The sequence below is a fragment of the Mugil cephalus genome, chromosome 1, assembly GCF_022458985.1.
Source record: "Mugil cephalus isolate CIBA_MC_2020 chromosome 1, CIBA_Mcephalus_1.1, whole genome shotgun sequence".
NCBI classification, from domain to species: Eukaryota; Metazoa; Chordata; class Actinopteri; order Mugiliformes; family Mugilidae; genus Mugil; species Mugil cephalus.
In genome coordinates, this window is record NC_061770.1 from 51,195,080 (window position 1) to 51,212,721 (window position 17,642).

General features: G+C 40.5%; 1 protein-coding gene and 2 non-coding genes across 3 annotated transcripts; all 3 read left to right on the top strand.

Annotated features, from left to right (window-relative positions):
- Positions 1 to 3,536: 3,536 nt before the first annotated feature.
- rps4x (ribosomal protein S4 X-linked) lies at positions 3,537 to 9,179 on the top strand. Its single transcript, XM_047568481.1, has 7 exons — positions 3,537 to 3,613; positions 4,208 to 4,285; positions 5,283 to 5,463; positions 7,043 to 7,140; positions 7,687 to 7,858; positions 7,946 to 8,103; positions 9,021 to 9,179. The coding sequence occupies exons 1-7, from the start codon at positions 3,611 to 3,613 to the stop codon at positions 9,120 to 9,122; spliced, it is 792 nt and encodes a 263-aa protein (XP_047424437.1). The 5' UTR covers positions 3,537 to 3,610; the 3' UTR covers positions 9,123 to 9,179.
- On the top strand, positions 5,767 to 5,841 carry LOC124999109. Its single transcript, XR_007111145.1, has one exon. It is a non-coding gene; the product is annotated as a small nucleolar RNA SNORD61 (small nucleolar RNA).
- LOC124999104 lies at positions 8,394 to 8,465 on the top strand. Its single transcript, XR_007111144.1, has one exon. It is a non-coding gene; the product is annotated as a small nucleolar RNA SNORD61 (small nucleolar RNA).
- Positions 9,180 to 17,642: the final 8,463 nt, after the last annotated feature.

The following is a 17,642-nucleotide window of genomic DNA, read 5'->3' on the forward strand; positions in this document are numbered from 1 at the left end:
TAAAGATGTTTTAGCGTCTTCACATCTAATAGTTGTGGTGGGGTTGGGTTAGATTCTGAAATATCACACCTTTTCATGGCTTGGGCCTGCCATTATTGAAGGAGAGCGAAGGAAAACAGGAGCAACTCTGCTGTGGTAATTAAAGTAGAAACCAGACAAGCACCTTTTGTTTCAGCTGTTCTTTTGGATGTAGCTAAGAATGACATATCAAAATGAAAAGTATTTATTACTCTTTAAGTGAAAACAGAAAAAACTGAAGCAGATAATGATAACAAATGATGGTCCTTAACTATAACTTACTTTTAGCCCACATTGTTTTATGGGTTCTTTCGTTGATGGCTAACATTAGCTAATTTGGTTGGTTGACTCTAATCAGCCGTTTTATTTAGTAAATCACATTACCACGGTAGAAATAATAAATATTTTGTAAAAAAGCAGTTGAAATCGCTCAGTTGGGAGAGTGTTAGACTGAAGAGCTAAACGTCCCTGATTCAATCAGCAGACTTACATTATCATCATATTTCACTCTACATTAGAGTATCTGTGACGAATAAAACTTTGAACCTCTGTGGGACAAATCAATAACCAGCAATCTAGAAAGGTTAAGATACTAAACTCTTGAGTTTTTTGTGTAGAAAAAAAAAAATGTTTTTTTCCTTCCCCACCTGCACCACTCCCTGCCCTCCGACCTATTTTAACGCTGGTGTATATACGATGTATGTACATATTCTATGTCCTATGTTCATTGTTTGAAAGGATTAACACACTTTAGACTTTAAAAGACACAAAAATCACAGCTAAATAGTACTTTCTTACCTTTTTGTCATCTACAGAAGTGCATGCTGTGTAAATATTATGTTTTCATCTGATTTTCATTTTAAATTTTATTTAAAACTTATTGATCTAACCATTGGATCAGTTATCAGAATAAGTTTCTGATGTCAATGTCAGGTTCAGTAAAAAAAAAAAAAAAAAAAAAAAAAATTCAAAATGTTGAATCTGGCCTTAGGAAAAACACAAAGAGTCATTTCATTGCAGCTGGTCTTTATTAGATGTGTATTAAACAACATTTTGGCCTTTAGACAGCTCCTTTAAACAAACATTTCAGAATATCTAACTCCAGAAATCACTGTTTAGTCATAAAGTTTAGTTGTATTGTTTAAGATGTGAGTCAGGATTTGAGAAACTTTACTGCTGAGGTTATGCAAATGTAATATATATATATTCTGAATTAAAACGTGCATTAATAAGTTTATTCTGCCAGAACCACCTGAAGAACAGACATGTCGAGAGAAGGTAATAACAGAATAAAATGGATCACTGCAGATTGATGTGTGAATATGCACTAGGGAGTTTTTGTTCCAGAAAATGGATAGTTTGGGATTCATTCCCGTGGCCTGGGGGAGAGCAGAAATGCCTAGAGAGAGATGCATCAGTAGGACTCATTTGGAAGAGGAAGACAAAAGCCCAGGAGAAGTTTTATCTCTGTGAGTGTAAACAGGAGTTAGACACTGGTATTTCCTGACTTTCAGTGGTGAGTCAAAGTAGTGAGTCTAGTAGCATGGCTGAAAGTATCGCATCTTTAAAGTAGATTGTTGCAGTTAGTTTGTCCTCTGTGATTTCGTCAGGATTAGTGCAGAAGTGAGGACCCAAATGCAGGACAAACGGTGAGGAGACAGGAAATCCAGGGAAAAGGTTTTTTAAATGAAAACAAAAGGGAAACACAAAACACTGCAGATGGCAGGTAATCCAAAACAAAACATAAACTACAGAAACATGACTTGAAAACTCACAGGGACATTACATGGACATAACACAGGGAAACAGGGAAATAACATCAATGACACAACAGAGAACAAAGGGAAGGCTGGGCTATATGATGACAAGACAAGGGGTGACACGAATCAGGACAATCACACCAAGAGAACCCAATTAATAGTCAAGGGACACACGAGGAAACGCAGGCAGGAAATCCAGAAACTTAACAAAATAAAACAGGAAACACAAAACATGACACCGACAGACATGACAAAAACACAAGGAGGCAGACGGACAGGAAGTTATGAAACTGGACAAAATAAAACAGGAAACTGAAAACATGATACCAGACATAACCATGACAGTTTTTTTTTTTTTTCATTTTGGTTGTGTTAGGTCAAGGTGAGGCTGGCTCCTTTGAGCACCATAAGTGGGTTTAAGTTTCAGTTTGTTCCATATTTTAGTTCAAATACTTGCAACACTACATTGATGCAAAATCAACGTACCTGAGTAGTGTGACCGATAACGACACGTTAACACACCAAGTATAAACTCATTAGACATTTAGAGGTGAGATGATTGAGGTCATGGCCTCAGCAGAATGTGACATCATGACGTCATGACCTCAGCAGAATGTGACATTGTGAGGTTTGAACAAGAGGGCACCCTGGACAGGTCTCCAGTCTATCACAGGGCTGACATAAAGAGACTAACAACTATTCGTACTCACATGCAGCACCAGTTAACCTCGGGTGCATCTTTTTGGACTGTGGGAGAATGCAAGAGACCCAGAAACCCAGACAGGCACAAGGAGATTGTGCCCATTATTATAGCATAACAATACTATAAGGGCCACTAATGGCCTTCCACTGAATTGTCTGAGGGCTACACTGTTAGCATTAGCTTGGTAGCTGAGGAGGCTGAGACCTCCACCTGCAGCCACAGTGGGCTGATCATCTGGCTGTTGGGTTTGACAGACCAGAGTCAACGGAGGAGGTTGGACCTTTCAGCCCAACCTCCAAACTATAAGTGATTGTTAGAAACAACTCCTATTTATAAACTACTGGTAACTTGATGATGTCATAGTGATGTCATGATGACACAACCAATGTGTCAATGAGCACAAAGGTGGCTTAGAGCCACGCCCCTTGTGGGTGTGTCCAGCTGTCAGAGGTATGTTAGCATTAGTCAAAGATCTGAGATCTATGGCAACACTCAAGTTTTGATTTTAGAGTTTTGTCCATGTCTCAAGGCTAAGATGCCTAAGGCACAGCAGCTACTATGACTATCAGTCAATATCCATCACATGTCACATTTAAACTGGTAAATATAGTGCTTAACAGAGTCGTAATATTACATGTGTAGTCACTAAATGTGAAAAAAAATATAAACAAAGACATCAAGTAAAATTTGTATTTTTGTAATTCTTACATGTAAAGCAAAAATGTATCTAATATTTACCTACTTCATCACATTTTGGGAGGTTATTTTGTTAAGTTACTGGCTTTGAGATATGCATAGTTGACTAAAATACATTATTACTTAGTTTGGTTTAAATGTTGCAAGTAAAATGCAAACACACTGATAGAAAGTATGGTTACACTTATAGCGAAGAGCTAGATTAAAAACAAACGTTATTTTTGGGTGAATAACTAAAAAATGTATACATTGTGGGGGAAAAAACTTTTCAAATGACTATTTATGTATAAAATATATCCTGTCAATGTTACGTTGCTAGTTTGTACGAATTTCGGTTGCGGTTTTCAGCAGGTTTGTCCCTCCCGCTCTGCCGTAGTAGGCCTTATCATTCAATACCGGAAGGCAGGAGGTCCTTTTCCCCGCAGACTCCAACATGGTGAGCAGTTTCTCCTCACGATTCGTCTCCGACTTAATCCTTAAACATCACTTTTTGCTATTGTTTTATCAAAGACGCATCTGTCCTCATATGAAATTCCACATCATATAAAGTGGTAGATGTGTGAATTGTAATCAAAACTTACGGTTCCTGGTCTTTATTGATGATTTAATGCGACCTGTCCCCACTTCGGGATTTGGCTTGTTAGCTTTACTGCAGCTATCACTCTTAGCTGTTGGTAAACGGAAACCCGCATTTAGCTAGTGTAAATAGGCACAACACTATTTTTCTTTCATTTTTTTTAATACATTCCATCTTATAATTTAACGTCTGAGTGAAAGCGAAGACGGTGAAATGTATGAAAATATGTGATAAAGTTGGCATGGCTAGGCCGCAGGAGGCTGTGGTAACCTGCATTCATTACTACGGCATGTTAGCGAACGATGCTAACCCGACGGGACGTAACGGCTCTGCAGTTATCTTTTAATCAGCTCCCTCCTGAAATACAGAGTTGTAATTATTTTTGCTTCTGACGATAGCTCATTTGACTATTTAGTTACTCCGTTGACCGGCTTTTCTGCTCCCTCCCTCCAGGCCAGAGGACCGAAGAAGCACCTCAAGCGCGTCGCAGCGCCAAAGCACTGGATGCTGGACAAGCTCACCGGAGTGTTTGTAAGTCATCATCTAAGTCTAAGTCATCTAAGTTGCACGATGTTTGGCCTCGTGGAAAGGGCAGAATTTGTGTAACGTTATAAGTAGATAAACTTTGCTCAGGTGTCGTATTAACACGCTTGAATGGACGTGTAGCTAAAGCCTATCAATGAATGAATTTTACAGTATGTCTATAATATAAAGTAAAAGGCAGGATATGGCTAAAAACTTGAGATCGTTAGTCTGCACTTTAAGTCGAAATGTTAAGATGTACCACTGAAAATCCCACACTATCAAAGAAGTATCTAGAAGTTGACATTGTGCTTTAAGTAGAAGCCAGATGTTCCCATGAGGTTTAATTGTTGCTGCTTGTCTGCTTTTAGTCAGAAATTACCGTTTAGTACAACTATGCTACTTCTCATGAGCTTTTTTGTAAGTCAAGTTGATGGTTGCTCATCACCAATGGTCATTTTACTACCAGCAACAAAGGCTACAACCTGGTTAGTGTTACCAGCCACAGTTGGAGTTAGTGCTGCACTAGTTCATTTAAAGGTGTTTCAGATCTAAAATGTTTTTGGTCCCAGAGATTTGTAATATTTCCGCAATGTGGCTTTGATGCTCCGCTCTCCTGTATTGATACTTTTAATTCCAATCAGCTTTCAGGTCTGACAGTTCTCAGTGTTTTGGCTTTGGTGATGTGTTGGATATCTGTCACATGTGGACTAATCTTGTTGCACAGTCTGAGATATCTAACAAGGAATGTGGAAAGAAAATCTGAGGATTTTATGGATTGATTTAGTCTAGATAAATGGAAAATCTTTTTTTTAATCCAGCCCTAGTTGGAGTGTCATTCTACCACTTTGTAACATGCGTTGACTGTACAGCAGTGGGTGAAGCTAACATCTCTGATCTCCGCATCACTGGTGCAACAATAAAAGTTGATATCAGCTTTTCATGACGCATGTGTTACACTTCTTCTTGCTTCATATCACATTCATATTGTTTCATTCCCTCTCAGGCTCCACGTCCTTCCACCGGTCCCCACAAGCTGAGGGAGTGCCTGCCCCTCATTATCTTCCTGAGGAACCGCCTCAAGTACGCCCTGACTGGAGATGAGGTGAAGAAGATCTGCATGCAGAGGTTCATCAAGATCGACGGCAAGGTCCGCACGGACATCACCTACCCTGCTGGATTCATGGGTGAGTTTATAGAAAGCTTACATACAACCAGCTGTAGGGACTTATCTTCCAGGGGTTTGTTGTAATGTTTAGTTTATGTAGAATCAATGTAGAAAGGTGACAGTTCAACAGGATTATTTGGAGCAGAAAATGGGGCTGTCAGAACAATGGGAACATGTCTTGGTGCAACACTGTTTAATAGTACTACAAACCACAGCCTCCAAAATAAAAACACAGATCAGTCAACAGCTCTGTTATTTAATAAATATATATAATAAACCAGCTAAGATTTAGTACAGGGTTGTTTGTGTACCCAGTGAAGGAGCAATGATGACTATGTGGGTTTGATCAGCAATGGGATGAAACTACACAACCAATCCTCTAAGAAGTTCTGAGCTCCAACCATAACGCTGTAATAATTGAAGCTCTTAAGTGGAAGAAAGGGAACATTGACAGTCAGTTCCTATTCGGTTTAATTGAATAGATTTAACAGTTACCTGTGCTTAGTCGTTGAAAGCAGTTTGGAAACATTTGAAGTCTATCAGGGACATCAGCTATCACTGAAGGTGAGTCTGTTCTTGAACAGACTATTTATTATATTCAACATCTTCTTCAGTACTTATCAGTTTGAAAGGTCTCTTTTTGATTTGAGATTGAGTTTGGTTTTCGATGGATGTGTCTAGACATATCATTTCTGTCCTTAAATGGAGGGAAATGTGTTGGACTTGCCACAAATCATAGGTTATTTGCTGTTTTGTCATTTTCTTTCAACCTATTTCTAATAAAACTGTTTCAGTGTTTGTTGTGGGAATAATATTGGTCCATTTTAGGTAAAATCTTTTTGAATTCTGATAGTGTTTGTCAGTGATGACCACCAAAGCATCATTTCAGAGTGGACCGCAGGCTTTCCAGCCCTGTCAAACACTTTTCTCTGCACTTCATCACCTGGCCGACTGCCTTGTGTGAAAGTGTGGCGTTTTAATTTCCAAATCCAAGGGAAGCCGTCGCAGCACCATGATAAACACTAGGTCATTCTAGGCCCACAGCAGCTTCCTAAGCAGCTCAAGAGTGTTGCATTTAATATAAAGTATTTTATGGAGATTGATTTAGCCTCATGCTGGTCTGAGTAAAATTAATTTAAAACCCATGAAACTAGGATTTTATGACAGCCCTTTGAGGAAAATTTGAGTTTTTCTGATAATTTAATTTGTGCTTTGGTGTTTAGTTTCTGTTCAAGAGCTTGCTTGTTTTTCTTTTTTTACCAGGAGAAGAAAAGTAATTTAACGGTTCCCACAAGTATAATTTGAGTAGAGATTTATGTTTATAAGTTGAGTCTTTGATTTTGCATTTTCTGTTACTGATTTGGAGATGAAAGTCTGGTTCACGATGGAGAGCCAAATCTAAAGGAGTAAATCCAGGATGGACGGCAGCTTCAATCTTGTCAGACTGAATTTTTATATCAGTGTCATTGCTTATGATGGAATAATTGTTTAATGGTGCATTAAGTCATTAGTTTGACCAGCTTTACCCAAGGGACTTCAATGTGACTTCCACTTATATGGAATCTGTTTTTAACCCTTCAGTCTGTCTGTCTTTTCAGATGTGATTAGCATCGAGAAGACCGGTGAGCATTTCCGCCTGATCTACGATGTGAAGGGACGTTTCACCGTCCACCGCATCACCGCTGAGGAGGCCAAGGTGAGAGCTGGAAATTCAGTTTTAGAAATCCTTAAGATTACAAGCCTGGAATTTGGAGATATGGTACCAGTTCTAGTTGTGTAGTCTTGACTTGACTTGGTAAGAGAATGTAAAAATCACCCAAGTGGGTTCAAACCAATAAGCAATAGCCATCACCACCACACTCAAGGTTTTGGGATTTGGTGTTTTTTTGGCTCATTAGTTGAGTTTAATTTTCATGATTATGAATTTATTATGATTTGGTCTTTTGCCTCAAGCCCAATTCCTAGGTCTGCTTGTGGTGATGATGGTGGTGGTTGATGTTAAATCGGTTTCAATCAATGGTGATTGAAACTGGTTTAATATCCAAAACCTTACTCCAATCTGAATCTAAATCTTCTCCTGAAATATTTATTGACACTACAGCCTTAATGACTTTTTGTAATAAAGAAAACTCTGGTTTCATTGTATTGATCTCACCTCAGACCAGGACTGTTGTTATTTAAAGGGGCCATTGGAGCCTCCTTCCAGTCCACTTTTCTTAACCAGCCTCCTCTTCCTCTACAGTACAAGCTGTGCAAGGTGAAGAAGCTCCTCGTTGGCACCAAGGGAATCCCCCACCTGGTGACCCATGATGCCCGCACCATCCGCTACCCAGACCCCCTCATCAAGGTTAACGATACAATCCGCATTGACCTCGATACCGGCAAGATCACAGACTTCATCAAGTTTGACACCGGTATGTTGAACTCGGCACGAGTGTCCTTGATGACATGTCTTTGGTCATAAGGATATTTCTCTGAGCTGTTTCCTCTCCTCTCTCCAGGTAACCTGTGCATGGTGACTGGTGGTGCTAACTTGGGTCGTATCGGCGTGATCACCAACAGGGAGCGTCACCCTGGCTCCTTCGATGTGGTGCACGTCAAGGACAGCACAGGCAACACCTTCGCCACCAGGCTCTCCAACATCTTTGTCATTGGCAAGGTGAGGGCACAGATGTGTTATGTTGGGCTCTAGAGCAGCCTACCTTCGTGCAGTGGTTTACAGTGCCTCTTAGCCTCGATGGCTCGCTAATGGTAGCTCCTTCTGTTTCTCTTTTTGAATGACTGAGTACAGATCACTGCCATCTTCCCATGTGAAGAGATATTTCTTTTCATGCCTGTAGTCCTTGTCTATGCATGTGCACAAAGGCTACATGTGGGAAGTAAAGGCCTGGTCTGCATTAGTTATTTATTTATTTTTTATCTCGTTTTGAGATCTCATTCAGACTTGGAGCAATGATGACAATTTCTGGTTTTGATCAGCAGTGAAAATAAACTACCAATCCTCTAAGAAGTTCTGAGCTCCATAATCAAACTGTCCAAACCTTTTCTCAAGTACAAGCCGTTTTCTTCCAGTAATTCAAACATGCTCTGGTCTTAAAATGGGAACTCGACTCCAAATTCAACAGATTAAACCCAACATCAGGCCTATCGTAGTAGACTTGTCAAAACCAGTGTAGTTCAGTAGTAACAACGCTCAAACTAGACATCAGATATACTAGTGTACCATTTAAACTATACTGACCCATCTAATCTCACATTCGTGATTATCTTGAGGACCTGGTCTTTATTATAAACTCTGCTACCTGACATTTATTTGGTGGCTGGGAGCAGATCAACTCTCAGCTGTGTGACATTTATTCAGCGGCCTTGGCCATACTTTTTCTTCACCTCGATCTGTGTTGAAGTGTTAGTGTACAGGTAAATGTTGGTACAATGAGCTGAGCTTCTCTGTTAATGTTTTTATAAGCTATGATGGGTTTTTACTGTGGGGAAAGTGTCAATTTCTTAAATCTTTATAAAGTTTTTAAATTTTTGCTTATCACTTACCACTCCCTCTCCTTTCCCACTTGTCTCCAGGGCAACAAGCCGTGGGTGTCAATGCCCAGAGGAAAGGGAATCCGTCTGACCATCGCCGAGGAGAGAGACAAGAGGCTGGCCGCCAAACAGGGCAGCAGCTAAACTGGCTTCAGAACAGACCGACCCCTGGTTTTCAAATAAACTGTTATTTACAAAACACTCCCATTGTTTTGTGCTTTATTATGGAAGTCCTCTAAAAGTAAAATATTTCACATTTTAAGTAAGGACAGATGTGTTTTGTTTTGCATCAGCCTTTTTATATTGCATGATTTTAATCCTAAATGTAAGGGATTTTACGTAACGTAAACACTAGTGGTTATTTTAATGGGGGGGGGGACTCAGGAAATGGCCACCCAGTGTACATGGGAAAGCTGAACCTAATCAATGCAAATGGCTGTAAGAAAAAAGTTAAAAGTAAGAAGCTGTTCACTGAGGGGGACAAATAACTCCCTTAATTTAGAAAGAAATGAAAGAAATGGTCTGTGAGCTCCATATCAAGATTTTATAACTTAGAGATGATAAACAGAACTGGGGGTGTAGTTGTTGGAACTAATGTATTTTCCAGACTATAGAGCACACCTCAATATAAGCCGCACCCACAGTTTTTTTTTCTTTTTAAGTGTACATATATAAGCCGCTGATATCTACTGAACCGATTAGTTTAACTGAACATAACTGAACTGATCAGTTTCCGAACGGTGCCTGTAACATAAAAGTAAAAGTGCTGATCCAACAAAACAGAAAAGTTATTGGTTTATTCATCCTCCTCCTGCGCACTGAAACCACTGAAGTCATCTTCTTCAGTGTCGGAGTTGAACAGCCTCAGAAGAGCTTCGTCACATACCTTTTCTGTGTCTGTGTCGCTGTCATCCCGGGGTAAAGCTGGCTGAAAATGATGCTTTTCGCACGCTGCTAGTTTTTGTGAAGGATTTATCACAAAAAAAAATCCACATAAAAGCTGCATCTTTGCATAAGCCGCATGGTTCAAAGCGTGGGAAAAAAGTAGCGGCTTATAGTCCGGAAAATACGGTACTCTGTTTTCTCAAAGTACTCTGGCTTTGTCTGAAGAAATGATTGTTGGGTGATTAATTGGTCATTCTAAACTGGCCTTAGGTGTGAATATGAGTGTGAATGTGCTTGTGTTTTTTTTTTGTTAGCCATGGGATGGACTGTCAATCTATTCAGTGTGCACGCTGCGTCTCGACCGATGATTGCTACAATTGTGTTCCAGGCCCCGTGACCTTAGATAAGTAGTATTGGACAATGATGTTGAACAAACAAATGAGGCAGAAAAATAGGTGGTGTGTACAACGGTGGAAACTAATTTGGTATACTGAACTTTCCACAAGTGGTGAACCAGTGAAGGGTTCATTGATGAACACTGGGAGTGGAGGCTGATCCGTGCTGTCCTCCAATAGATGCTGCTTTTGACAGAAAGGTATGGACCAGTCGGGGTGTCCATGCTGACCCCTCTCCACAGCTGGAAGCTCCTTCAGTGGGCATGTGGAGGAGAAGCCTATCTGAGCTGAACATCATGTGGATGGTCAGGTCAGAATCATTTGCCTGCATGGCACCAAGATGAAAGGAACAGCCCCTTTACCATTTACATGAGTGTACTTGTTCTGCAATGTTGAAACCAGAAGAACATTACATCACCATGACACAGGTTGGTGGTTTTAATATTGTGGCTGATCAGTCTATCCAACCCTCTCTCCTCCCTCTCCACACACATCCATCTGTTTTCACTCCTAATCCATCTCATCTCTGCTTTGTCTTCCTTTCTCTCCATCCTTATCCACTTTCCATCTGTCTCCCACTCCTGTTTTGTATCCCTTCATCAGTCTTCTTTCATAATTTCCATCTTTCCCTCGGTTCCATCCTTTCCTAACCCTTTCTTTTAAAGGGCCTTTTTCATATCCTCCAGTTTTCATCCTTTTCTCTCCTTTCATTCCTAGTCATTTGCTTCTTTTTGCTACCGATCATGAAACATTCACCTTCCTCTCTCCTCTCTTTTTTGTGCCAACCATCCATCCCTCAGTTCCCACCCTCCCCTTCATCTTTCCATCGTTGCCTAAAATAGATTCCACATTTCATCCCTCCTGTAAATATTTTCTCTCCATATCGCATCTCTCCTTCACATCATTTCCTTCCTTCCTCTCTTTGATTCCTACCTAGCCTCCCCACCTCTATCCTTTACCTCATCCTTCACTCTAACCTCCCCCTCCATCTCTCCATCCCTCGTTCTCTCTGTGTTCTGACTTCAGTACCCGTCCATATGGTGACTGCTGGGATGCAGCCTGCTCGTGCTCTGTGGAAACCTGGCCTGGCAAACCCCACCTCAGCGTGAGTGACGTAACCTGCTCCTGCCCTCGCATTCACCTGTGCAGTGACAGAGCTCAACGCCGCCCTTCTCCCTCCGTGACTTTCATTTCCAGCCCCCGCCTTTTCAACACACGACACATTACACGCGCGGCGGGAACATGTGTGGCGGCGTGTTCAGGAGATCATGGCTCACTCCCATGGCCGTCTGCTCTCTGACACACGGCACGGTGCAGTAATCCATCACTGATGGCAGGCAGAATAAGGGCAGTGGGTCTGCTCTATTTCACTAAGAGAAACCATTTAATGTCTGTAAAAAAGACCTTCAACCAGATAAAAATAACATTCAGACTGAGTCCGAGTGTACAACCAAAGCTGGCTGCTGTTTCCGTCCGACCTTTCTGAACATAGCGTTTGAAGTTCAAATGAGGTAGTGTTTACTGCTCACATTAGGAAGGTCTATATGTGCTGACTTTTCCAGAAATGGGGAAAATGAACGGTTATTTCAGAGTGCGTATTAGCTTGTTAACACATTGTTAGCATTGGTGGCTTCTAGATAGTCTTACCACATTTACGCCAAATACAAACCCATGAATTAGAACATCCAGACCACCATGAGTTGACAGCCATTACTGCTGTTATTGCTTTACTGTTGTTTTAGTTTTACCTCTTTGGCGTAGCACTTTAAACTCATTAGGCCGCTAAGTGCTAGCTTCTAGGCTTTAGCAGCAGTGTTTCAGCAGTCAGTCTTATCACACAAGTGAACTCATTTTGAACTTGACTTCCATTTGAAGGTAGAAGTACTAGGATTAGTGTGTTACCATGAGAACATGTGGAACTGAACGTTCATGATAGAACCACAGAATTATGCCAACATAAAGTCAAGGTTAGGTGTCAGAATGAACGGTTAGTTGTATGTAAGATCCACAGCCCGTTGCTTAACTCAGGCAGCAACATAAATGAAGCTAACTGAGATGTACCAAAAAGTACAATTCCTCTAACAGTCACTGGAGACTGGTTCCAAAAGTGAATTAATCCCAAAATATGTTAAAATATCCAAATTTCCAAAAGAAATAAAGATGTGAATATATGGTACAAATATAATTTTGGTCTCTACAGCTAAATCTGGGAGCGTACCTATGTTCCCTGGGTCCCTAACCCTAACCCTGTCCCTAACCCTAACCCTATGTTCCTATGTTCCCCGGTCACATACGAAGCGGGGAACATAGGAATGATCCAGTGGTACATCCACCATTAGCTGTAGGCTACAGGGGAGAAGTTTTGGATAACTTCCTTGTTTAATTTGTACCAAGGCTTAAAGTCATGCATAACTAACAGGTGGTAGCTGTCCCCAGTGAATCAAGCACTTCCAATATGGTGACAGCCCGAGCAACTACGCTGAGCTTCAAAAGTCACCACGGAAATTGAATAGAGCCTAATCAGTTTCCAACGGAGAGACTCCAGACCAACTTTTTGCCATACATAAAAAAAAAAATAAAAAAAATAAAAATATATATATATATATATATATATATATATATATGTATATATTTATATATATATATATATATATATATATATATATATATATATATATATATATATATATATGGGTGGGGAAGTTCGTCTGCTTACCAGGCTATTTTTTCTTGCTAATTAAGTTATTTATGTATCTTGCTCATTTCAGACATTGTGAATTCCCAAGAACTGAGCAATGTTACCCTAACTGAATAAAATAAGACCCAGTCAGAATGATCCTTTAATGATTTAAGAATGTGTAAGATTAGCTGCAGGTGCAAACTGAAAACAGATTTGAACCCACAGTTGTAGCCATGAACTTTGACCCTGAGGTGACCTGTGGCCAGAGCGTAAACATAAAGATGCTATGAACCAAACCGGCAAATTCAAAACACTTTTCTGGTAACAATCAAAAGTAGCAGCACTGTCCCCATTTTTTTATAGGCCTGGGACTAGTTCATGAAAATAAATAAGTGCGTGCACACACATGCACAGGCAGTCTTTGAACATTAGAAATATGAGACTCGCCAGACGCATGCTTTGCTCTGGTCCCGTTCTGCAGCCCCTTGTGAGCAGTGCAACAATCACATTAGATTCACACACAGAGGCTTTGAAGTGCGTTCTGCTGGATGGTAAGAAAAGCAAGGGGAAATGTGAACTGCAGAGTGAGCACAGAGAAAAACATTCACTCAAGTAACAGAGAAACTAACATGCTGAATTATCTCCAAAGGATTAGATGCACTGCAGAAACACAGCAGACGTCCAATAACTCTAAATTTATCTGCTGCACTAAGTTGTACAGTTGAATCATTTGGTAGTTTGGTACATTTTCCAAGTTGAATTAATGTTGAAAATAAGACATAAAGATAATTTACACATATTTACTCTCCACGAGTCTGAACTTATTTTTTGAGTTCACTCCCTCCAACTTTGATGTGAACACCCTCGATTTAAAGCTGAGACTCTGCACTTTAAGCATATATTCATTACACAACTGTAACTTGAATATTTGAATATTTATTTGAGTAATTAATACAGTTTCTTTTCAATTAATTAACTCTTTTGACTCGGCTACCTTTAGGTGAGCCAACTCTTATGGCACCCAAACTCTTCATTTAATTTCACACTGTGCCTTCTAGTTTATCCTTATTTAGCGATAATGAATAGTTTGTGTGTTGGCAAGCAATTTTTCATTTGCCTTATTTTTATGCAAATTGACATTTTTTAACATTTTAATCCGTCCTTGCATGTGATTGGTTGCATGGGGGGTGCCCATCATAATAAAGTCCCGACACGTTACTAGAATATTAACAATGTGTGGTTCAACTGTACTAAATGTGTGTTATTTTGGGGCTGTGGTGCTCGAGTGACATTCCCTTTATACAGTTGATGTGTTTCAATTGGTTTCCTAGCAACTAATTTGAGCAGCTCTTTACAAACCAAGACCTTTCTTTGTTTCTTTTTTTAATGGGAGCTTCAGTCCAAGCGGTCAGTGGACGTAGCGTAGTGCATGGAGATAAGCAGCCAAGACAACTTCTGTCAGACGCTGGAAAATCAAGACAGACGTGAAATCACACAGTGTGTTTACATGCACAGCTTAATCAAGCTTAATCGAGTTGAAATTCCACTTTCTGAACCCTGATATGTGTCTTGTCAGCGGGTTAATACAGCCCCCTTTCTGATTGAGGGTCGTCCATGAACCGAAGGGTTAGCGGTTCGATCCCCCAAGTGCGCCATATGCCGAAGTGTCCACGAGCAAAACACTGAAAACACTGCTCCCAGTGCAACTGGCACTAGTGTGTGAATGTGTTTGTGAGTGAATGGGTGGATGTGTCTCTGACTGTAAAAGTGCTTTGAGTACCTTTGAGTAGGTAGAAAAGAGCTATATAAGAGCAAGACCATTTACCATTTCAAACAACAACAACATGGATAATTGTTCAGCTTTTTTTAAAAATCTCGTACGTAATGCACGCGCTACTTCTGGTGCAGATAACATGCGCGTTATCCCTCAGGTGGTTCTTCTATCGTCTCTGTTTACCTTCTTCTTTTGCGACTGGCTTTCTTGGCTGTTTTTGTTCTGGTATCATACTCCAGCGCAGCGGTTGTGACGCACGCGCACACGTGTTGTCCAGTTAAAAGTCTGATTAATTCATGCTGGAGAAAATTTATTTCCAGTCGCATTATCTGGGTGTCTTAATTGGATAAGGAGAACTCCGATGAACGTATTTACATTCACTTAAATTGTCCAGTTAAAGTCGGATTAAGGCAATAATTCAGGTTTTCAGTGTCGGTTCTCCCTGTTTCAATTGGTTCTTTTAATCAATATCTTTATAGAAGTTCCCATGAATTATTTCACAATCATACCCTCCTGTTTTTCAGATATGATGCTTTTTCCCTAACTTTGGCACTATTTAGATGAGTCTAAATACTACAATACCCATGGGCCTCTGGTGCTGTTGCCATGGAAACAAATGGGCACAAGGGGTCTACCTACAGGAAAAAACTAGCAGCAGTGTGGAGACAAGCGACAAAAAGAGTTAGCTCTCCAAACACTAGCTAACGGTAAGTTCGAAAAAAAAAAAACAACAACTTTTCTTATATTTCCTCAACAAATCCGAGCCATTTTGTTGTTAACAAATTCAATTCAATGGTGCACAGATGACAAGTATGGCAAGTATCAGATGACAGGCTGCTGTTATCATTTCTCAACTGTAAGACTTGAAGGTCGTCTGGCTTTTTTCTGGAATTATGTAATATTTCAGTGTAATGCTTTATCCACTTCACTAAATCACTAGTTTGAAAGTCACTGCTGTTAAAAACAGATTGATGAATGTCTGGTGTATCTCAATCCAGGAAAAAGACATTTAAATGCCAGTGCATTGCAGTGGTACCTGTTATTTCAGGCTGTATGACAGATAATAAATATATTCTATAAATTTTGTGCAGTGTATTTTAATTTTACATGACTTAGGTCAACCAAAAAATCTAATCTACATTTTTTCTTCAGTTTTCTTTCTAGGCTTTAATATTATTATATTAGCTGACCTCCAGGTTGAGACCTGCTAAGATATAATATTTATCACCTGCATGAGTCACTTTGGATGGATATTCAGGACGTGTGACGACTCAAAAGACTGAATCCAACGTGAGGCAGAGAAGAAGGAAAAGAGGACAACAGAAGTGGACAAAGTAATGGAGGTAAATTTGAAGCGTGCTCCCTGCGCGAGTTCAGAAAGTGGGCTGAGCTGCTTCAAACAATGAACTCAGTCATCGGGGGGAGTGTGGAAGGCGGGGCACTGGGTGAGGACAGCTGTTTCTAATCAATTGCTTCCATGTGATTGACTGCTGGACCTACCGTCAGACGACTGGACGAATGGCTCGTTGACACCCGAGGTCGTGGGCCGAGGGTGGGCTAGTTCATCCATTCTGTCAGTTGCTGACTGACTGGTTAGCAGATTAGTTGTCATGGTAACTAATTGGCTAGGCAACAGTCCCGATATGAGGAGTGTAAGTGTGGATGGTGTAATGTAGCCACGCCTTTATGCTGCTGCTGTTGCCTCTTCTTCTTTCTCCACGCTCACAGTGTGTATCCACATTCTCGCTGTCGTGCACACACAAACACACCCGGCTCTTCTCTGTTATAAGATTCTCATGTTGATGTTTTCAATTGTGTCAATAAAAGGCAGTTTGTGTTGGAATTCCTTCCCGTCCTCTCTCTCCATCCCCCTCTCCATAAGACGGGCTCAGACTGCATGAACAAAAACATTTAGGTAGGCCAAGTTCACGTCTGGGAGGGGTTGCTAAAGGAGGCCCGGGGGGCGCGCTCAGGACCAGATGTGCTTTTTTTTTTTTTGGAGGGAAGAGGAGGGGTACGCTCACAACTCTTGGGTAGAGGATTCGGGGAGTTTTCACTGGGCTACAGAGAAAGTGGAGAGACGTCACTGAGAAATAAACTGAAGTCCAGCTGCAGGAGAAGATCAATGCAGCTGGAAGGATCCACTGTAAAAGATGAAGAAATTGATAGAATGATATTACAGCTACTACACACTGAATGAAAGAAATATGTAGGGGTGTTCATCCACTTCGTTTGCTTGCTTACACAGTGTTCAACTTTATCCTACAGCCTGCTATCAAACTGTTTCTTCTTGTGCCAATTTATGTCAGTTCTCAGATCAATGCTACCAGCAATAAGAACTTTTTGAGAGCTATTCTAAAAAAACACTGTTGTTTCCACCGACTGAATATAAAGATACATGGTGTTTCTCGTCGATGCCATCTTGGCTCTTGGGTGGCAGTAGTCTGTATTTGTCATTTGTCAGAGAAAACAGAAAGATGATAGGAAGAGCTACAAACCATCGTACAGAGCTGGTCTTTCCTCAGTCATGCTGATTCTGAGAGAGCAGTGAGCAGCTAGCTCTGTCCTTACACTACCAATATTTTTGTGTCCGGCTTGTTTCACTCAGAAACATTAGTGGTGGGAAATATACAAGAGGGTTACCTAGAAAGCCTGAGAGTTCAACATCCATTACTGACCAACTGTCAGCTTCAAAGAGATGGATGGCAAGTTTTTGATGTGCAACTACACTTAATTGGTCCTGAGCTTTCAGTTGTAGCTGAATCATCTTAGAGGCAGTTTAGAAAAACTCAGTTTCAGTTACCACAAGATTAATATAAAAAATGAGTTTGGAAATATGAAATATATTAAAATATATTTAACAACAATAATAACACTGACTACTTTTACAGAAGGGCAAACACATGACGCCAACCATAAGTTTCTTGCAG

Bases quoted from the DNA above. Each gene is read 5' to 3' on its own strand.
- rps4x (XM_047568481.1), top strand. The intron at 4,286-5,282 runs GTAAGTCATCAT...ATTCCCTCTCAG, and splicing joins ACAAGCTCACCGGAGTGTTT to GCTCCACGTCCTTCCACCGG. The intron at 8,104-9,020 runs GTGAGGGCACAG...ACTTGTCTCCAG, and splicing joins ACATCTTTGTCATTGGCAAG to GGCAACAAGCCGTGGGTGTC.